Source organism: Thunnus maccoyii, chromosome 4, assembly GCF_910596095.1.
Source record: "Thunnus maccoyii chromosome 4, fThuMac1.1, whole genome shotgun sequence".
Taxonomy (NCBI): Eukaryota; Metazoa; Chordata; class Actinopteri; order Scombriformes; family Scombridae; genus Thunnus; species Thunnus maccoyii.
Window position 1 is genome coordinate 6,608,025 of NC_056536.1, and position 23,575 is coordinate 6,631,599.

The following is a 23,575-nucleotide window of genomic DNA, read 5'->3' on the forward strand; positions in this document are numbered from 1 at the left end:
GTCTTAATGCATAAGGCCACAGTTACACTTGTCATTCCAACATGATTTTTGGAGATTTGGCCGTAAACATTTGATGTTGTGCAACTGCACCGATGCATGTCCACACATGACCTGTCAGTGTGTGATATGCGTCCCCCATCGAAGGTTTTCTTTTGATCTGTGTTTCCACTCTTCCTCCACTTGGCAACAGTTCTCCACAAGCACATCATATCTAATCTATGATGAATCCAGGTCATAGTGGCTGTGTTTCCATCAGTGCAGGTTTATGCTAGTTATGATGATGAAATTATGAATGAAAGTTGCAAATTTTTAATGAAATTTCTTAAATTTTTCACTGAAGTACTTTGAGGTTTTTGAAAAAGATGTTTACTTGATAATGTTTGTGTTTGTCCTAAGTGCTGCGACCACAACCTCTGCTTTACACATTACACACCACGCATTGCAAGGTAGATTTATTTGAATTTATCCTCAGATTAAACGTGAAATATGGCTGACATTAAAGAATAATGACTTTCCCAGCACATTATACATGGAGATTTTATAATTTATCTTATCTTTATTTTTTAACAGCCTTTCAAATGTGCTACTTTTTTTTGTAAGTTTGTAAATAGAATATTTGGAATCCGGGAGTTTGATGGATATTTTTCACATTTTATTGACTAAACAATTAAACAATGAATTGGACAAAGCAACTGACAGATCAGTCGATAATAGAAATAATCATTGCTTTGTGCTGAATTGAGGAAATGTATTTATTGACTTATTTTAAGTAGTAAAATTACTTCTTAGAAGCTCAATGAGCAAAATTGCATTTACAAATATGAGAAGGGGGAATCATTCAGTAACACATAGCAGTCATCACACACACAGAAAAACACAAATACACAAATATTATTACAAAATATCTGTTAGTACAATTTTAAAGTCTCTCAGAAGCTTGAGTGTCTCTAACTTCAGTTTGTGTTGCAGTTCATTGAAATCAGCCTTAGGCAGTTCAGAGCCGTCTGAGGAACTTTTAAAGTTCTGCAATACACATGGCTTTTTAATTTGGACTCAACTAATTCATTATTAATCTGTACACCTGATACCTTACAGTTTTTTGCTGTTTCATCTTGGTTTCTTTGAAAAACAAAAACAGGGTAGTTAGTTAGCATGAGCAGTGATAGCCACCAAGGCTGACCAAGCAAGGAAAAGGAGAAGGGAATCTCAGAGTTCATCAAAAAATTGAAGGAAAAAAGACATCACGCTACAAATTTGTGGAGTTTCAAATAAAAAAAATGGCTGGTTATTGCTGTAAAAACGTTAACCCCTCACCTTTCACTCTTTCTCTCACATTCTCACTCGCTCCAGGTGCCTATCCTGTGTGAATGGAAACTTCCCCTGTCACTGGTGTAAATATCGACACATGTGCACACAGGATGCCAGCGACTGCTCGTTCCAGGAGGGACGAGTCAACACCTCTGAGGTGAGGGTTTGAGTGTTTGTGCACACACACACACACACACACACACACATGCAAAGCTCATAGAAAAACCACACACAAACATCAATGAGCACATGTAGTTAAACATGTTCTCACAAACACAAAGACGCAGATTCAGAAGCACAGACGCGACACATGAATAAATTGAATATTAATGCATGTGCACGCATGCACACACAAGTATATATAGTGTCATAGTAATGCCAAGGGTGCAGCTGGGAACATTTGAGTGTGTGTCTGTATGAATGATTGCTGCTGTGAGTGGCCCAGCAGCAGCTGTTGTACTCCAAGCAGCGCTGGATTTATTCACTTATAAACAAGTTGGGGTGAATGAGTATGCAAATGGAAGCACACACTACCGTACCAAATGTTATATTTGCATGAGAACCCTCATCTATCCCTGACCTGACTCACACGCTCACACGGTCCCTCCATCTCCATCTAAGTCTCTGATTCTTACTGTCTTTAGTAGAAATTCACACAGACAAACACAAATTAACTTTTGTATCTTCAGAAAGATGCACTTAAGGAGCAGCCGCCTTCACTCCAGCTGTTTAGTCTATTTAAAGACAAACACTGAGTAGAAAATGACTTTTAAAAGGTGATTCTCTTTTCTTTCCTCTGACAGCATAGGTGAAAAATCTTATTGTATTCTATCAGAGTAACACTTTATGTATTGGATGGATACAAATACACACTGTCTCTCTGTCTCTCACCCAGACCTGTTTCTGCCTCTACTTACTTTTTACTTCTCTCTCTGTCATTCTGTTGCTCACTCTCTCTTTCTTTGAAGAAAAAACTGAGATGATGAAAGGATTTAATCAGAAAAAAAACATACCGAGGGATCAAACTTAGAGTATTCGGTGTGGCTGGGCATGTAGGTGGTGTGTGTATTTGTGTGCGTGTATGTCTGTTTCATGTTTAAGTTTATATATATTTAAAGGGGTGTGTGTCCATGTGTATGGGTATTAAAAATGTACATATCATGATGTATGTCAAAGTGTAATGATGGGTTTAGGGGATTGTGTGTGTGTGTGTGTGTGTGTGTGTGTGTGTGTGTGTGTGTGTGTGTGTGGAATGGATAACACTTGACTCCACATACCCTGTCATCACATGTTACACCCTCCTGTAAACACACCAAGGCTGACATCCATCCTCATCTCGTTTGCCAAACAAATTCAGCCTTCTTCTTTTTTTTTTTTTTATTCCCTCCTCTTTTTTATTCTGATGTACTATCTTTTTGGTGCAGGCGTTGCCATGGCTACCAAGACACTTTGAATGTCAGGGGGGGTTTTTGCTGAATTTTGAATGGCACACACACACACATCAGTACCATCACCGCATCCTTACTTGGATTATTGTTATTAAATGTCCTGATGTATCCTGACCAGGTAACGTTTTGTAGCAACGCATATGCACACTTGAGCCAACAGCAGTGGTTTGGTCGTTACGCATTTATCTCCTCTAGCCTTGATTTCGTTCAAATTTGTCAGTTCGTAGCCCCTGCTGAAAGCAATATTGCCCATCTCCGCTGCCTGAAAAAAAAAGTTTCCCCCTGTGTCATTAGCAGACAGTTTCCAAAGTGATTGAATTCACACTACACTGGTTATCTTCCCAGAGGCATTTGTCATATTTCTTGAGGCTGACTTCACTTCATATCTGATAAAAATCACAGCATATGTGAATCTATGCCACAGGTAAATGAAAAGGAAAAAAAAAAAAAATCACACTTTTTCTTCAGCGTGTGTGTAAACAGATAACCGCTAGTGTATAATTTTTTGCTTGCTTAAAGTAAATATAATTCTCCGCTGTCACTTCTTGGATATGTAAATATATATAAATCAGCTGTGTTGTGACAGCAGATAAACAGAGAGGCCCATTAGGGGCGACCAGGCAGAAAATTGCTAGAGTTGGAGAAACACTTGAGAAGGCCATCAACAGAAATGTGCATAAACACAAACAATGAGAGAAACAAACACCAGGACAAACAAACACAGAGACAAACAAATTTGCTCTGCTCCAATGAATCCCAGCATCGGGGCTGGTGGAGCCGACTGGGCCCAGGGGTTGTTTCAAATGACTTCATTCAGATTCAAGAAAAAGAAGAAAAATAAGGCAATAATAAAAAACCAACAGAAAAAGTAATAGAAAAACAGGTTTGTTTGCATTTATTTTCCCGCCTGCAAGCTTTACTGCTTATTCATTTGTTGATTGCAGTTTGCTCGCTTGTTAATTAAGCCGTTCATTCATTTTACATGGGGTTGCTTTTTACTCTGGATGTTTCATGTCCCAAATATGAATTAATGCAGGAGGTGACTAACAGTAGAGACACAAAATGGCTGCAGAGTAACAGCCTCGGATAGGAAGGGACTTATTTTTCTGTTTTTATGTATGTGTGTAAAACTCTACAACTCCATGCAAAAAGAATTTAATTGTTATTATTGATATATAGTCTTCAAAAAAAAAATTCAGGTAGCACTGCCATCTAATACGACTGTGTTAAGAAAAATACAGCCTAATAATTACGAGGTACACTAGGAGGATAAAATAATCATCACCATGGTAATTTTAAGTTGTAAAGTGGAAACAATGCAGTGTTTTGGTGCTTGATAAACCATCAAACTCATTTAGACCAGTTTTTTTTTTTTTCTATTCATTTACTCCTAGTTTAGGAAAGTGTAGCTTCTAAAGAGTGTTTATTTAGGCTTGATGTGTTCATTAAGACGTAGCCTGAGTGAAGGTATCTGAATCTGTCAAAGTAAATGCTTGTTATGAGCCAGTGCTTGTTCTGCATCAGTCGTTCTGGAACTGTTTATTTTACTATCGAAGCACTGACCTTTTCACTGTGTGAAGCTGCAACTCACCAGCTCTGTGTTCTGTGTGATCTTCTTTCTTTCTTTCTTTTTTCTCTCTTTCCTTTTTTTGTTCTTTCTTTCTTTCTTTCTTTCCGCCTTCCTTCATTAATTGTCTTTATATTTTTCTTACTTCATTCCTCAAATGTTTTCTCCCTCTATACCTTTCTTTTTCTTTCTTTCTTTCCTTTTTTTTCCTTTTCCTCCTTTTTTTCTTTTCACCCCCTCCCTCTTCCTGGAAGCCTGACCGCATTACACTCGGTGAACTACAGTATAGGTCCATGATGCATTGCTACTGCGCGGGGGATTGAACCCGTGGCTTTGTAGCCTAGCCTCATTGATAATCATTAGCAGGCTGTGTTAGCCTCTAGATGAACAGAAGGTGAATATAGATATGTGGATCAGCGTTAGCCTTCGTACCGCTAATTAGAGGATGAATCACCATGATGAGTGAGTTGGTTAGATGGTCGTATGTTTTTGTCAAGTCACGTCGCTGGTGCGAGAGCGCATGTATGCATAAGCACAAAAGCATAGGCCACAAGCCAACCTCTCTACACACTTACTCCCTTAGTGTCACTGCTTATAGCGTTCTATACGGGTTTCCCTTTTTGATCTTGAACCCACTGAGCTCTTCCTCTTGTTCATCCACTCCCTCAGTCCCTCAACAAGTCAATTAGAAAGAGCCAGACACCCTCTCTTTCTGTCTCCCGGCTAAGGTTTTTCACAGTTGCAGCTTTCTTTCCATTGTTGCTGGTTGCTGGAGCTCAGGCTGGTACACAGCTCTGAGTTGCCCAGCTCGGAGGCTCTGTGGCGTGGGCTGGCACAGAACAAGCTTCCCCTTCTCCCTCTAGGTCTTTCTGACTGGGGGAGCTGCCTGCCACTGATAGACTCAGCTGTGTGTGTGTGTGTGTGTGTGTGTGTGTGTGTGTGTGTGTATGTGCGCACACACGTGTGTTAATTATTCAAAGTGTATTAAAGCTTAAAGATGCATCTCCAGACGCCTCTCTGATCGTTGGCATGTTTAATGGAGAGAGACAGATGAGATGAGAAGCGAAAGGTGGAGCATCCACAATAAAACATACAGGGAGGAGTGTGGCAGTGGCCTAGTTATTAGAGAAGAAGCAAGCTTGCTAAAACAACCAGGGGCCTCGTTAATGAAACTGTGTGCACAGTCCATACGAAATATCAGGAAGAATGCCTTCTGCAAAAGAAGACAATTAATAAAGCCATGATTACAATTTCCAACATGTAGGTTTCCCTTTAACAAATTTTAATCAGCCTGTAATTTGGCGCACAAGTGACAAATCCAGCCTTTGTCAGTTCCACATACATGATTAATGAAATACATATAAACCAAATCTCTCTAGAGGAAGGTCAGAGGTCATTATAAGATGCCTCCAATTAAGTTTGTTTCGGGAAGCTTGTTTTATTTGTCTTATTGTTCTGGAATGATGGCAGAATGGATGGTGCATTTATCCAAATTGCTCAAGGCCAGTTTGTCAACAAGCTTTGTGAAAATTAGCATTCATTGAACATGTGGTTTTTTTTAGTTGGCATACTTAAATAAGGCTTGGAAAAAAGATTAAAAAATTCGGCCAGGAGTAAATTTGAAAAAGGGGCGGAAGGGAAGATATAATATTGCAGGAAGGACATAGATGAAGGAAGAAGAATATAACAATAACAAGCACAGGGAGGAAGAGTCAGGCTGGTGAAGTAAGAAGGAGAAGAGAAAGACGTCAGTGTTTGAAGGAGCAGCATTAACAAAACATTGAAAATAAGGAGAGGAAGGAGAGTGCAAGCCGGTGAAAAGAGGAGAAGGATGGAGGATGTGAGAGATGTTTAACCATTCAGGAGATGAAAGGATACTTGAGGGTCGTGACACCACCCGTGCTTCATGTCTCCTTAGTATCTACTTAATAATTCCATGTCATTTAGTTAATGCTATCTGCCCTAGTTTCTTCCTTTCTCGAAGCTCTGCTGCTGAAAAGCTTTTAATTGCATCATATGTTTGTCGTTAAGATTATCCTTAGAGCTACAGAACTTTCTATCTGCAGTACAGAAATAGGAAATATTCAAATGTCACTGATGATTTTCTTTTCTTTTACATCGTTAGTCTTTACTTAGCTTCCATTCATTGCTTCTCCCACACAACGGGATAGATGTAATATTTTTTATGTAATAAACTGAGCCTTATGAATCCATTAAAAAGTCTGTACATTAGGACTTGTACCACTCCTGTTTTTCAATTAAGTTACTCATCTGACCCCACTTCTCTCTCATGCTTAAAGCTGGAATGCAGGACTTTTGTCTCCCCCTTCTGGCAATGAGAATAATTACAAAAACACTGTCGACACGTTCTCTGCCATAGCCTTCCCCATCGCTACTGTTGCCGCTGTAAAACGGTGGATAAATTGTTTTGAGCGTCACACAACCCCTGCAAAATGGAGAGAATTTGATTAATTTGGTTGGATTACATTTGGGAAGTCCAGAAGAGCTGCACTATTAAATTATTTTATCCCCATTCAAGTTAGCATAGAGCTAACCGGAAGTTAGCTCGGCTGATGGAAGTCTGCATTCATGCATTCATCCGGCCAGCAAGGGAATGCCAAACCACATACCAGATTAAAAACTCTGGTATACTGTGAAATACAGAGAGATTTGGCAGTGATAGGCATACTCAGCATGAATTGAATTTGTGTGGCAAAAGCTGGAATGTAACAGATGTTTATTATATGTAAAAGTGCCGCACTGCAGGTTTAAGGCTTAATAAAATTCATTCCACTGTTGCTCTGAAGGCACAAGAGTAATCATATGTGGGAAATTAGTTTTGGAAGAGTTTTGGAATCTCACTGGATTCAGTGGAGTTTAATGGCCATCAAACTGTTGAATCATGAACTGAGGAGGAAAAGAGGAATTAACAGGGCTATCGGTGCTCTTCAGTCCATTGTTCTACAGTATGCTTGCAGAAGTTTGTTGTTAGTTTGTTTGTTGTCTAGTTGTTACCAGTTACTTCTATCTGTGTAGCAGCAAAGGGAATACATTATTACTCTGTTGAATTTTAACCACTGTGTATAAGGCTGGGTCGTGTTTGGAATTTTTTGACTATGGTGTCAGTAAAATATTGATACCAGGTATCAGATACCAGTTACCAGTACAGATACCAAAACAATACCCTACTTTGAGGAATATAAAGACTTTTTTTTACAATGCAAGAGATGGCCAAAACAAAATAGCATAAAATTAGTGTAAAATGACCTACATCAGGACATATCTGATTTAAAAATGTATAAAGAAGACCTGACAAAGCATTCAATTTTGATACAAATGCTCCAAACACATTTTAACAAACAAATGCTTGGTCTTGGAGATGTAATCACCCCCAAGGGCGCTCAAATTCACACTCAGAATTATCATGACAACAATTTTTGACATGTGTGCTTGATCTGGTGTCCATGTTGGTCTCAACCTTTTTTTTCTTGTGCATGATTCAGATAATACAGGTTTAGTTTTAAAAAAGGGTTCCTCACTAGATGATTCATTCAAGTACATAAAATACAAGGTTCAAGCAGTCTTTTTATAGATGAATCATATAGGATCCTTGTATAAGACATGCTGTCATAGCCATATCTACACTGTTCCCATAGGTTTGCTATGTTGTAGCAGAGTAAATTCCTTTGAGTTAGTTTCCCCTTGAGATGTGTGGAAAATGGTAATAAGTTGCTTTGATTAAAAATGATGAAGGTAATGCACAGACTTACACGCAGAACTTACAACGAAGTTTGGAAAAGTAGGTAAAATGGATGAATTTTTCCATGGCTTCCAATAAAACTGTAATGAAGTCAAGACGTTATTTATGTTCATACGTTCATTTAAGTATCAGCATCTCAGTTCATAACAGTATGAAGTTTTTCTGTGTTTTATCTTTACCGCTTCACTCGCCTCGCTCCATACCCCCCGTAGTAAAAGGCGGCAAGAGTGGGTGGACACTCCAAAAGGCTTCTAACACAGTTCAAAGTGTCTTTTATTGAACAGAAGAGCTCCTAGTCTGGTGCGATGGGTGCCTGCCCTCCTTCCACCTGAGACTACGACGGAGGAAGTTGCTTCATTTGAGCAAAATAGATGAAAAGTTCTCTTGTTGAAATGAAGCACAAGGGATGAGTCACAAACCTAGAATAAAAGATGAAACAGGACTTGCGAAGAGAAGCGATCTCTTTCAAAAGTTTATGGCCCCGGTGAATTTGCATACTAGATAGAGCTGTATCTTTTGTTGTGAAGTTGGCTGTGTTGTGCATCATTTAAACTTTTCTGACCTAGGACCTTTGGGACCAAGAATCTAATTTTCTTGTCCCAGGACTAATGGAGGAACTAAAACCCAAGAACATGAAGGCAGATGATGGGGAAGTCAGTACACTTATCATGGGCTTTTACACTAACCTTGAAAGGTCGGCTGATTCTTAGGTGGGTCACAGAAATCTCTTATTATTCACTGGGTCATGGTCTAAAATGGGTTGCGAGACTGCTTTTGGTCGGTTCCCACATGACAAGAAGCACTTTGTCATTTTCCGCACACAAGACAAAACTAAATTCATCAAATCTTGATCCTTCGGGCTGAAATAAAAAATATCAGTAGGCTGTATTTAGTTAGGCCGTCCCGAATAGCATTTTGTTATCTGTCATTTATCTACCGTGTCACCCTCAGAAATACACACTCACAAACAGATTGTGTATTTTTAGAGGTCCTATCGATCCACTAGCTGATGCTTATCGGCTACATCCTCCTCTTTGACCATCCAGACCTGATAGCATCCAGATAGACACACAATCACACTTGGTCATCAGAGATAGCACACAGAGCACTGCTATTCTAATGGAGACATGTGTGATGAAGAGCTCTATACAGTCTATGGAGTAGAGGTCTTTCCCCCCTAGGCACGCTGTCTTTTCTGTAGCTTGCTACAAGTCTAGAAGTGGGACTGTTGGACACATGCAGACCTGGCTCAAACAGTATTAGAAAATGTATGCTTTTTGTAAGGTTTTTTGGGTTTTGTTGAGGTCTGATCCATACTACAAATCGTGGTCCTAGATGACCATCCCTGAACTCCTCAGACATTTCAGCGGCTCACAAAATTTGTTACAGAAAATCATATTGAAAATACAAACTCACCAGATAGGAGGCAATTCTCCTAGCAGTGTACTTACAGTAGCAAAAAAACACAAATTACTCTGACAGAGGAAGATCCTCTTTCTACTGTAAAATCCACACAAACTATGTACAATCAAAAACAGACCAATAGTTTTTTGCCTCACCCACCAACTGGAATGTTGTTCAGCAGCAGTGCACCACAAATCCAATGATTTTCTATATCTTCCATGATATGACAATCCTAGATCAGAGATACAGTAGGTTCTCTCATACAAGGTAATATAAGAGTTAAAAATAGTAGTCACATAAAAATGAACTGTACTTTTGCTGCTTAACACCACCCTCCTGGTGCTTAATGCAGGTTGAGTACAAACACACTATCACACAACAGGGATTGATATGTCCAGTTCATATAAGCTTCTTTAGTTGCACTCTTGTCCCTGGAAGGTCATTTCTGTGAAGAAACTTCCAGTGCACAGGAAAGGGGTGCATTTTATGTTTGTGGTTTGTTTGGAATAACAGAACAAGAACAAAAGTTAAAATGAGGTGCTGAAATGATAGAGCACCACCTAGAGAGACCAGAAATGTCATCAATCTTAAAACTATTCTAAGTAGCCCAATAATTGATCCGTTTTTGGACGAACAAGTGTTTTCTTCAATTAGCCTTGGTCATAGGGCTGAAAAAGGTCCTACATTGCTGACAGTACTGCACATACTCAACCAGACTGCCTAAAAGCAGTACACAATCCACACATGAAGCATCATTATTCTGTAGCAGCAAGAGCCAGAAGACTATGGGTAGCACGACCCGGCTGCTGTGCTGATAAATATCTGTTTATGTCTGGCCTTTGTTTGACCTCTCCTCTTGGCTTTTTACATAAAAAAAGATGTACAGGATTCACTACATAGACAGCCTCTAGGGAGGATGTTATATTGTGTAGCAACTGCTCTGAGTATAGCAGAAATATCTGGATGTCGTGATGTATAAGCTGATAAAGCTCTCTCCGTTTTGACCTGTCTTCATTTTCTATGGGGTTGTAAGAGACAGGCACTGATAAAGAAAAAGAATTTGTAAATGAGGAGAAAGAGAAGGAGAGATGTATCTACATGGGAGGATAAAATGTTTGAGCAGATCTATACAGATAGAGCCTTATGACCTGTCTGTGTGTTGATTGAATGGAAAGATCTATAGGGATTAGTAGCATACACCATTGTACATTATTGTGGTGTTCTCTGCTCTGTGTGTGTGTGTGTGTGTGTGTGTGTGTGTGTGTGTGTTTCTTTCTTATGGATTTATTCTCTACGGGTATAACTATATTAGTGTCTAAAACTGAGACATTGCTCATGAGATGACTCTTCCTCTCTCTCTCCTCTGGGAAATGTGGTCATAATATCAGGTCCTTTCCTTTCTCTCTTTGTGTGTGTGTGTGTGTGTGTGTGTGTGTGTGTGTGCACTGGTCGATGGGGTCTTGCCCCCTCCTTTCTGAAATGGTTCATTGGACTGTAACGCTAATCTGTGGGGACCCTCTACACTGTGGTGACCCCCCCTGACACTCACACACATAGACAAACACACAGAGTCCCTCATCCATCATACTCGGAGGTTGTCAGCGCCTCAGTGAGGTGGCCTCATGGGTGACAGCCACCGACCAATCCGGGCTCTGGCCCCAGCTCTGACATCATCGTAGATGTGATGTCTCCATCCAGATAGAAAGTAATTAGAAGTGAAGGAAAGAGTGTAAACAGATGATATGATGGCCTTGGGTGTGTCAGAGGTAAATATAGATGAAGTAAATGCCATATTTCTTTCTTTCTCAACCCTCATATTAATTAACTTTTTTTCTTTCTTTCATTATGTTTAACCGGCTCACAAACAGCAAAGCATCAGGATAGTTAAACTTTCTAAACATTATACACCTGCCTCTGCGCATAAGTGTAATGTGTGTTTCTCATCCTTTCATTCTCTGTCTCACTGGCCCCTCTGTTTGTTTTGATAGCTCTCTCACGTTCCCAGTGTTCGACTCCTAAAACATCATGTCCCAGCAGCCAACAGTGAGTGAAGGAGGAAGGATAAAGATGACAGAGTAGAAAAAAGGGAAAGGAAAAGCAGGTGAGGAAAAGGAGGCTATGGAGAGAGGAAAAGTGATGTATGGAGAGGCAGTAGAGCCTCCTAGTCAGGGGGAGTTCATGACTGAAGGTATAATCCCAGTTAAATAAACAGCAGAGCAGCCAGAGGGCAGGAGGGAAGATCAGATGAGGGTTTAGTAAGAAAGTGCTCCATGGAATATTCTTTATGGCTTAAGTGTAGGAAATGAACATGACCTAGGATACAACTCTCTTAATGGCCACCAAAGAGGTGAAAATTGTAAATAACGGTGCGTTCATGCCTGCGTCCATCTAAAATCTTGTTTTTTGAGGGGGGTTTTTTCAGTGTAAAGCAGTTTACATAGTACCCTCATTCTGAGCTAACTGACCACCAGGCATGAGTTGACACCCCACCAGGCCTAAACATCAGGGAACTTTTAAAAAAAAATGTATTTTAAGATGTTCACTAAACTGTAGCATAGCTCCTTGAAGGAAGAGCTTCATATGTAGTGAGTGTTCAATCGAGAGAGAGAGAGTGAGTGTGTGTGTGACGGTGAGCCTGCAACGACCGGAGCAGAGAGGATGAAGTTAGCAGTATAGCTGTGAACGGCGTAGCGTGTGTACAGTTCAGGCTATTTGTCGGTGAATAAACGCTACAACTCCTCAAGACCTAAACCAAGTTCCCATGTCTTGCTCGTTTCTGCTGAAAACAAGCACCGAGACCCGGAGAGACATGAGAGCAGCTGCTCGCTAACAGCTATGTGTGTTTACAGCAGAGAGCAGGAGAGAGGACACACTCTGCCACTCTGTGCTGCAACTCCACCACTGCTGCGGACGGTCACGAAGCAGACACTTTCAGTCTATAATTGTAGTGCCTGTTGTCAGAATAATTATTGATAACACTCTTAGAGTTTTTTTTTTATTTGATGAATGTGGGCGCTGATATGAGAAAATGAACTAAATGGGTTTTATTTATAAGTCATCATTACAAGAAAATAAATTTTGACTTGTCATAGCAGGAAGAGCAGTTGAAACTAATGATGTTAATGATGGCTCTGTTTCATTTAGTTTCAGTATTCTAGTGAGCACAATACTTGGGCCTGATGCATCCAGAATGAATGCAGCCATCATTGTTGTTATAAATTAAAGCTGCTGTGAGACAGAAACACCCTACAATACCTCACATAAAAGTTGAGAGCTTTCAGTGCACATACTGGCATTTCCACATATATCTAATTTCTTCCAATGTGAACAAACCACAAACTCAAAGATCAGGCATGTTTGATATACAGTATGAATTTGAGACATGTTTTTGTTTTTTTTTCAGCTCAAACACACTTGGGAAGTCAAACATATTCTGAAAATGTTGCCTCGGGGTCCAAGGAGAGGTGCTGTCTCGAGCCTAAAGATACCAAAAGCAAGTGACAGAAGAGTAATAGAGATTTTAAATTGGGAATATCGAAGACAAACTCAGACCAATTCTGCTGAAGGCTTAACCTTCCTACCTTTGATCACAGTGTCTGTGTTTTTGGCCCCAAGGCTACTGTAAAACATTCCAACTTACTGCACAGAGCCAGAGGGCAAGATTTAGCTTCGGATCGGTGTGTGTAGTCGTACGCGGGCGACGATCAATGTGAATGTGTTTGTTTTGTGCTTTTATTTTATGTGCATTTTGTGTATATCTATCTAAATGTAACATAGTTTGTGTGTGTGTGTGTGTGTAGTGTGGGAATTAGTTTGGATAGATATAAGCGGTGTGTATGACTCCCATGTCGCAGCGCTCCACCCCCTGCCTCCCTCCGTCGGGAACTTGACCTCCTCGACTCTCATCCCCCACTTTAATAAACGAGTGGATGGCTCCCAAGACCTCGCCTCGCCTCCTCATCTCCTCCCCTTCTTCCTTCTCGCTTCACCTCTCCTCACCCTTTCTCATCCGATGGTTTATCTCTGCTCACCCTCTGCATCACTGTTCATCCCTCACTTACACTATAATAAATCTAGAGTGTGGGCGTTTGTATTGGGGAAGTTTCCAGCGGCCGCCGGGGGCAGACTGGTTATACTGGGACACTCGTAGGTGTGAAACCATATGAATGTGGAGGGGCATGCTCAGTTGACTGTTATCCCTGGGTAAAATTAAGGTTACAAAACAAGGCAATGAGAGAGAGACAGAGAGAGAGAGAGAAGATGTAAAGAAGATCAAGTGTGAGCGAGAGGAAGAAAGAAAAGAGAGGAGGGGTAAAAGCGAAGGATTAGAGGAATCCCCCAGGTAGAAGAGATTGTTGTGTCTCATTGTGTCGTACTGCTCCGCTATCTGATGCAGACTCAGCTCTGACACCTGTCACCACTCCTAATGAAACAGCTCCCACAATCCTCTGCTTCCAAATCTTTTGTTCCCTCCTTCCTTTGTGTGCGCGTATACGTGTGTGTGCGTTACCTCTCTCTTTTCCCTTCATGTGATCGCGAGTCTTCGCGCCGTATATATAGGCCTTATGTGGGATATTCCTTTGCATGTGTGTTCATGCATATGTGTGTGTGTTGTACACATTATCAAGTTCCTCAGAGGAATGTGCTTTTTATCCTGACTCTGATGCATCAGTAATAAGGAAGAGATCTTAGGAGAATATGTGTGTGTGTGTGTGTGTGTGTGTGTGTGTGTACATATTGTTGAAGCAATAGGGACCGGCAGAGAGGCACAGATGTGAAGTGGTTTCAGTGTGTGTGTGTGTGTATGTGGCAGCCAGGTAGGATTTCCATGCGACAATTGGAACAGATGCTCGATCGTGGTCCTTCCAACATTAACAATAACTGCTACTTCAGACTAGATACTCTGCCATCTAGTCAGAGTATCTAGTCACACACACACACACACACACACACACACACATATACACTTTCCCTTTTCCTTTCTCAGCGTCTTTAGTCCTGTTTTCCATTTTATTAGAGGCTAGAAGCAGTTCATTAGCGGTCTGTCGCCATCTGTGAATACTTTAAACTTTAACTGTCAGCCTCACTAATTGACAATCTGCTTCACTGGGCTCACTGGCATTGAGTTGATCTCTTCTCTGTCTGTGTTTCCTTATTTCTCTCCTCCTTCTCCTCCTCCTCCTCCTCCTCCTCTTCTTCTCTCTACTCCATCGCCACATTCACATTATGTCAGATTCTCCGTAAATGTGAGCTTCTGGCTGGGAAAAAAACCTGTTCATCCCAGCCTCCTACTGGTAATTACAAGTAGGATGTGAGAGTTTTCACATTATCCAACTGGTAATTTATGTTCCAACATAAAATGGAACAAGACAAGTTGGCAAGAATATCAGTTACTATCAAGTTACTGTTCGAAACATCTAAATGACACAGTCTGCTACTAAAAACAGGCAATCAGTATATGTTGTAGTTAATTTACGGTTTGTTTTAAAGCTGCGTTAATTGATTCTTTTTTTCTTTTCGGCCACTTCAGGGCAGCAGAATGAATTGAAAACACAACACTGACATATGATCGCCTTATTATTGCCTCATTTTGCCAGCAGCTACAGACCTTCTCGTTAAAAACAGGTACCTGCTGAGGCTGGAAACAAGTTTGATGAGTTTGTGGTTGCAAAAACCAAAAGACTTAGCTAAAAGAAGCTGAAAGTTGTGGTGGGTTAGCGTTAGAATGACACATTACACATTGTCTTTTTTATTTCTTGTGTTTCATGTCATGTCAGTACCCTTTTTAAACTGCAAACATGTCGAACTAACACTTTTGAAAATGCTCCTCATATCAAATAATCTCCACATCTTGCGGTTTCTCCCTACACTCTCCCGTATGGCATCAGCGCTACCACCTCTGGCTGTTGGAGAGTGCTCTATTGTCATGAAGGGAACAGAAGTGTCTCTAGATGCCATTACGGCCAAATTTCTCTCTCCCCTCCTCATCCTCTCTGCCGTTCCCAGGCCAATCTGCAAGTCATTACCGATGCTCCATTAGACAGTAGCTCAGCACAGAGCAAACTCATATCGAGCTCACTCTGCAGAGTATGAGGCTGTGTGGTTTTACTTTAGGTATTCATTCCTGATTAAATATAATGCAGTTTCCCACTGATTTATCATTTGATATAAACGTTCTATCCTAATAGGAAAATTATAGTTTGCTTAATGGTGCTAAAAGTGTAATATGATTAAATTTATAAATTCTAGTTTGGTATTTGTACGGTCTTTATGATTATTTACTGTGTCTCCAGATGAATACCAAACACACATTAGAGGATATTAACTATTAACAGTGGTAATTATAGCCTTTATGATAATGCAGAAGCTCATTTTATCCACTTACACTGCAGATCATGTCTTAACAAGTCACAGTCTTTTAGTCAGTTTAGAGTTTTCTACAAACAATAACTCCACCATCTTTGGACAATACATAAAAAGCAAATATTATCAATAAAAACACACTTAAATAAAGCTTGAAATTAGTTCTATTAAGAGTGAAATTCTAAAGTTTGTGCGACTTTTTTTCTTGCTTTGAGAAAAAATAAGAAGTTAAGTCTTCCAACCTACTGATAGAAAATATGCTGTACAGTAAAAGTAAATACTGCAGCACCAATCCCATATATGAATGTGTTGAAATGTTACAGAACCAGTTTACAACACAGCTTGACATACAAATTCATTCTAGCACATGAGCGGTGATGTTGCATGGATTTCAGCTGACAGCTGCATGTTGTCTTTTGATTTACTCGGGGCTGAAAAAAAAAACCCCTTAGAGATTTCAGTTATTTCCCTCCAATTAATATGGTGCAAAGCTACTGTTCTAGCCAGTTTTTTTTTTTTTTGTAGATTGAAGAGCAGCGAGAAACTGCTGAATGGAAGCGCTGACCCCCCAGTCGTCTCCCTTTTCTAATCCGCCAGACTAGCTGTTTTACAGTACAGCATAGTAGAATTAACACTGCCTGTGTCCCTCAGAGACGCTGCCTCAGGCTTTCATTTTTGTCCACACAGAAAGAATTAGAATATCCTTTGGTGTATTCTTTTAGGCAAAAACATGCTTAATATCCATAACAGCCTCATTAATACTGGGAAGGGTTTGATTCCAAAACGCCATGTACTCATCTTGACAAGTAACTGCCACATTCAATATTCAGTGGTTTAGAAATAGGACATATTGATCCTCAAGAGTCTTGATAATTTCTAAGTGAGGTTTTAGGCTGCCTGATTCTTCAAACGTATTCCACCATCAGAACAAAGGATGCTGGAACAGTGTTTTATGTGGTTGGATGCTCTTGGGAGGAATAACAGAGTGATTCACAGTCATGGACATGAGGGAGTTCTGTAAGGCGGTGATGCCAACATGCATTTTAAAACCATTTCTAATTCATAATTATTACTTGTCAATTAGTATAAATAGACTTTTTAATGCATCTCGGAGTATATTGGATCTGTATTTTTCCCGTCACTAGCAAATATGTCAGTTTTCCTTTCCCCCTTTCTCCCGCAGCATGTCCTGAACATTCTGTCCAGCCGGATCCGCATCCCGCTGAGAGCTCCTTCTTTCTTTTCCAGTCATGTGTCTCACTGTCTTTATTCTTATTCTTCTCGTCTCATCAGGAGTGTCCTCAGATCCTGCCTTCCACCCAGATCTATATCCCTGCTGGGGTTATGAGGCCGATCACCTTGCTGGCCCAGAACCTGCCCCAGCCGCAATCAGGACAGAGGAACTACGAATGTATCTTCCACATCCAAGGAAACACACACAGCGTCCCGGCTCTGAGGTTCAACAGCACCAGCATACAGTGTCAGAAGACCACGGTAAGACACACACGTTCAAGACGTCATAGAGCTCTGCAGGTAAATTATAGCAGCTTACCGAGGTGAAATCTCCTGCAGTGTCTGCTGACCTGATAAATGTGAGTTCATGTGTCGTCTAAGGGGCGTGTTATTAGACTGATAACCATCTCAGCCAATCCTAATCAACTATCTCTCTGCTCCCACCAATCCCAGCTGTTTGATCTGTCAACAGGAACTCCATTTCGTACATCCATTCAGCTTTAACCATTGTGAGGCATTACCTCTGGTTAGCTGGAGAGACTGACTAGAGCAGTGTGGCAAAGACTTGAAACCGAGGCGTATGGCCACAGGGTCTGACTGTCACAAAGCCACTCTCTCTTCATTCCCACTCCTCATTCCTGCCTCTCAACCTTCAGTCAACCTGTCACCGCCAATAAGGAATGACCATTTCAGGAATGTCAATTTCCTCAGCTCCTATTGGGGCATGAGGTAGAGGGGAGGCATTTTAACAACACCAATTACGACTAGCTTAACGAGACATATGATTTACATGCGAGTGGCACACCGAGGCGCTCGCTGACGGTGATGGATCCGATAGCAAGTCCTCGCAGTTGAAAGGCAGCGGGAACCAGTATGTGACTCTGGCAGCTTCACCAGCCGCCTTTTCTCCAGCCTGTCACACACTTGTCAGGGGCTCCGGGTCATTTAGCCGACTGCCGCATTACCGCTGGGCTCAGGAACACGTCTCTGATTCGAGATGGGGTTTGAGGCCACTTGCTGTTTTTGCTGTTTTCACTCACTCTCTCCCTACAAAGGGAAAGAATGAGCTTCAGCGATCCTGGAAGTTGTTCTGCCTCTGATGTTAAATGGTAACAATGGGAAAAATGGTTCCGGGGCTGTCGGAATGATGGCTCCCGCAGTTCTTTTGTATTTTGGAAAGGTAATTTGTGTATATTTAGCGGGTTGCGTCGATGCGAGTGTTCTTTGAGATTTGACTTTTAAGGTTGTTATTAAGGGTTTTTTTATGCGCCCTCAATGACCTGACAATTTGAAAGCCTGTTGAACAGAGAGTGAGGCAAAAATAGTAATTGCTGCACATCAAGTCGAATATTTGAATAAATTGGTCAAAATCATAAGCACAATTCTGTCGCTAAAGGAACTCAAGCCTCTACTATTTAATGGCTTTGAATGACAACTCCATATATCATAAGTCCTGACTTCCATCTTTGAATGTCTAAATAATGTTATGTAGATAAACAACAGATTGCTCTAAGACCAGTTGTATGTTAGTTATTCTTGTTCACTCTCTGTTGGTTTTTTTTAAGTGTGTTCTCAAAGCCTGCCACGCCTCCAAACACCAGCACTTACTCCTCGAAACAGCAGCGAGCAGTTTGCATCCCCAGTGTTTGACACACTCACATACATTCATTACTACACCGGTACGACTGCCGAGAGTTGCTGATGCTGGAGGACAGAGACCTTCCTCAGCAAATCTCTGGTTCACTGGCAAACCAAATGGACACGCACGCACGCACACACATGTACTCACATTCATTTCTTCAATCCTCGGTGCACTTTAATGTTTTCTAAAATCCCAAAGTTCTCTTTGCAAAAGGCAGGGAAAATAGTAAACACACAAGCCTCAATACAACTTTGCAGCTGTTTATGAAACTAGACGTTGGGGGCTGAAGTGTGTGTGTGTGTTTGTTTGTTTGTGCACGCCCATAAGTACACATCCATGTGGTGCTGTGAGCGAGTAAACCTCCTTCTCTCCACCCCCCGCCTCTCTCCTCGTCAGGTGGGACTATGATAGGATCCAATTAAGGGAGCTGTAGATAAAATGATGATGAATTTCAGTGGTGTGGTAGACTGACAGACACACACACACACACAAGCTTGTGAAAAGCACTAAAACAGAAAAGATGGAAGCAAAAAGACAAAGGAAGATAGAGCCAAAGAGGAGGTGAGGGAATTAGGAGCAGACAATGACAATGTAACAAAGAGTGTGATGGAGGAAGTAGAAAGAGGACAAGAGAATGAGGAAAAATAAAGAAAGACAGAGAGGAGGAAAGATAGACTAAGCTCAGCAAGCAGACTAGGGGGGGGAAACAAACAAACGAGGGAGTAACAGATGGAGAGAGAACGTATGTGGAATATAAAAGATCTGCATGTTTGAGAAAGTGATGCTGAAAGAAAAAGGAAATCATGATCTGTGCAAAAGTGAAAGTGCTGAGATGAACTAGAACAGCAGAGTGTGCGGAAGGACAGTTGGGACAATGGGGACGGCTAACAAAGTTGTTCAGCCATGCAAAGTTATGAGGTTGTAGAGTTTTTAGGCGAGAGGAGACTACATTAATTATCAAAGGAACCGCAGGTGTCCGAAACCTAGTAAACCAACCTTGTTTTACATCCTAGCACCTGTTGGGAAAATCAGGGTGAAAATATCAAGACAACTAGCTAACTATGATGCTGTGTCTTAGTTTTTTGGCAGTATTTTTATTATTTTTTTATCATTATAAATCTATTAGCATACTTTTGAAACCTGCTTGACTAGTGTTATATATGACGGTGTACAAACCAACCACGAATCCTGTCAGTGTTACATTATTGCTGCGTGGTAATGCAGTTAGAGCGCAGACCGATTTATAAAGCCTACATTGCATTACCTCCCTAACTTTAATAAAATGAACGCTGACTCAATGTTTACTGTGATGGATTATACAAATGAAGTAAGTTTCGAGTCCGCTATTTGATTTTCACACCGTACAACAAGCTGAAAATCACACACTTTGACGAACGTGGCCTCGGAAAGTCGAGATGGCGATCGCTTTTACGCACTGTTGCCTGTTTACACGTCCAGCAAACATTTGGTGTTGTGCTTCTGGCCATCTGATAAATGTAAGTCCAATATTTACTCTCCTTTTAGCTCTGTTTTGCTTTCCACAAACTCCTGAGAAAAAAAAAAAGTCTGGTTCTTCAGCTGCCTAACCCTAACATGTTTATTGTTGCAGCTTTAAGGAGCTAAAATGTTCATATACATTCATATGTGTTTATTTAACGTATTCATTAGAGTTGTACATAGTAGAAGAACAGTTGAAGTCTGTGGCAGCACTCATAGCCTTCTCTCCACCAGTATCTACTTCCTTATAAGTAATAATGAGTGCGTTGAATGAAAGTGAACGAGTTAATACAGAGGACAAATGTATAGAAGATCCGCTATGACTGATAATCGGTACTCTGGTTACCGTCGTATTCAGTATTCTCAGTAGGGAAGTGTGTGTATATGTATCACAGCTGGCTGTGACTGGGACAGTAGAGTGTAATAAATCACAGAGAAAATTAGCCAGCAGTAGATGTACACTCCCATTCAATCTTACTGTCTCTTTGTGCATTATTTAGCCCCTCGCCAACTCTGAAACATTGAACCTGCATACTCAAATACACCAGGGACCCAAAGTATGCATGGATGCACACCGGGATGCTCACAGGAAAAAACACACGCCGACGTGCACACACACACACTCACAGGCGCACACACACAGATAGGATGCACGCAAGCTGCACAGATACCTACCGATTTGTTCATGGACAAACACACACATACACACACTTCCTCCCCAGGGGTTTGGAAACCCAACGTGAAGCAGACATATGGAGATTCTCCACATGATCCTCTCCCTAATCATGTGGAGCAGACGGAGACTGTAGCATCAGCAACAACCAGCAACCTGCTTTACATGATTTATTACACTGACACACATAGGCTATCAAACACTGAGTGAGTGTGTGTCTGTGTGTATGAACTTCCCACTGTTAACACCATGCATCTGGCACACTTGTGAGCAGCACAGGAAGTTTTTGGAGGATGACAGGCTGTGTGTCTGTGTGTGTGTTTATGTTCACACACTGGTCTAGACCTGGGACTGGTCTAGACTTGCTCATGCTACACGTAACACACGTACAATATATACAGTACACGCGTGCACATGTTCTTCTGCAACACAGTTTTCTGCAAAGTACGCTTATACTAATTTGCATTTACATTTTGGAGCATATATAATTGGTGCCACGATTACATTAAAATATTTATATTTCTTCTAATTCAAGGTCAGGGTGGATGATTGGGTGGACAAAGCACAGGACTTTGACAATAGAGAGATTAATGATCCGTCATTATGCCTCTAAAACACTTGATTAACGTGAGGGAAAGACGGTGACTTTAGTTACATATTGAAAACATCAATGCGACCCGTCTCATGCTTCCAGTCAACGTTGAGTTTTTACACATTTAACCAAGATGACGATCCTCCCCGAACCCTGAACCGAGCACTTTGACTTGCTTAAGTATAACCATTGAAAACCCTAATCATGCTTTAGTTGCCAGAAGTGGATATTGTAGGAAAACAAATGCAGTTTGCAGATATGCCCGATATAAAGTTTATTTAAAGTACAGTATTTACGTGTACGCACATGTTCTTCTGTAATCTTATTTTGGGGAATCACTAATGAGTAAACAGTAACAGCTAAAAGCACACACTGGCTGCAGATGTACTGTAGATGAGAGGGAGAGAGAGAGAGGCAGAGAGGATCAGAGGAGAGAAAATAAACCCAGTTTAAGTGTCAAGTAAAGAGTGGAGAATATTTTCATTTTGTTTAATTGCACTCATTCATTTTTGGATGCACAGTCTGTTTTCTTTAATGTAAAAAAAAAAAATTATCAAAGCCCCGTTGAATCCATATGAATGGAACTGAGCAGAAATGGGGGACTTGTGTGTGTGTGTGTGTGTGTGTGTGTGTGTGTGTGTGTGTATGTGTGTGCTTGCAGTGTATTTTTAACACACGCTCAGGTAACCTTCAACATGACTAATTACACGAGGGTGACCTGCACGTGAACGCGCACGCATATGCACACACCTCTTGGTTTTTCTCTCTTCTCCCTCCTGACCAGCCAGCTGCTCTGTTTTGTTAACATCGGCAGTTTTCAGTCCCTCAGACAAGCAAGCACGCACACGCACACGCACACACACACACACACATAAATCTATTCATACAATCTGTGGAGACATGCAGTCCATGGAGACAATTCATGTAGCGAGAGAATAAACGAGTGTGGGAGCAGATAACGAATGAACCCGAGCCAGGCTGGTGTGTTACTGTAATGAGGCCAGGGACGGCTTTTTGCTCACCTCGTACTTTTTTTACCGTACCTCCTCCCCTCTTTCTCCTTTTTTCTCCTCTTGTCACCTCCCCTCCCTCTCTCCCTCCCTCCTTCCCTTGTCCCCACTCATTGACCCTTCCCCTCTCTATACCTCTCATCTGCCTTATCTCTTCCTTGTTTAAACTCTCCTCTCCTTCCTTCCCTTACTGTCCTGTTTTTTTCTGTCCCATTTGCTCCTTTCTCCCTATTTGTATCTCTCCAATTCTTTTCCTCTTGCTGTCATCCCTTACCAGCTCTCATTGCCTCTCCTCTTTTTCCTCTTTGCCCTCTGTTGCTGTCCTCGTCTCCCTTCTAATCCTAATTCCACTCCTCTCACTTTCCCCTTATCTGCTCTTTAGCTGTCCTCCTCTCCTCTCCTCTCCTCCTCTCTCCTCCTCTCTCCTCCTCTCTCCTCTCCTCTCCTCTCCTCTCCTCCCCTCTTCTCCCCTCTCTTCCCCAGGGGGACCTACACTATGAGTTGGCTCAGGTAGATTAATTACATGCAGTGACATGGAGGAGCTGGCCAGAGGCTTCAGTAATGAGTCTGATTACTCATCTCCAGCAGCTCCGGGCGCTCAGGGGAGGAGAGTCAGGACGGCAGGCCAGCACAGGGGCCTCTCGGTAGGGGTAGAGCTACTCTTACCTGCAGGGTTTTCACCAACACAGAGCTTTTAACAGCTCTCGTGCCACCATTTTCAGATCAAAGCTCTACCAAGAGCCAGTGACATGCTGATAGTCGATAGCTGCAAATTTCAATTCGATAAGTGAAAAAAGCGCCCAGGGGACGCAGAAGTCATCACCAGTTTCTTGACGACAAAGCCATACCTGAGATATTTGCATAGCTGAAATCAATAATTCAAACAAGCTGCGGGCCAGCAGGGCAAAAATCCAAACACCTAATCAGCAGTAGACCAGAGGAATGCCTAGTATGGAAGAAATCCTACATGGAGGCCAAAGAAGTAACCCAGAGTGGTATGGCTGAGAGACAGAAACATAATTAAACGCAGGAAATGTGGAAAACATGAGCACGGATAATAAATCACATAAACAAAAAC

General features: G+C 41.4%; 1 protein-coding gene across 7 annotated transcripts in view; it reads left to right on the plus strand.

Annotated features, from left to right (window-relative positions):
• The window catches only part of LOC121895327 (plexin-A1-like), a 265,311-nt gene that overhangs the window by 155,515 nt on the left and 86,221 nt on the right, over positions 1–23,575 (plus strand). For 6 of the 7 annotated variants that reach the window (XM_042408363.1, XM_042408362.1, XM_042408365.1 and 3 more), the window contains 2 exons: positions 1,351–1,465; positions 17,144–17,344. In XM_042408363.1, the coding sequence (XP_042264297.1) occupies positions 1,351–1,465; positions 17,144–17,344 (316 nt within the window). Of the gene's footprint in view, positions 1–1,350; positions 1,466–11,475; positions 11,589–17,143; positions 17,345–23,575 lie in introns of those variants that run through there. The other variant, XR_006095744.1, reaches the window with a different exon arrangement.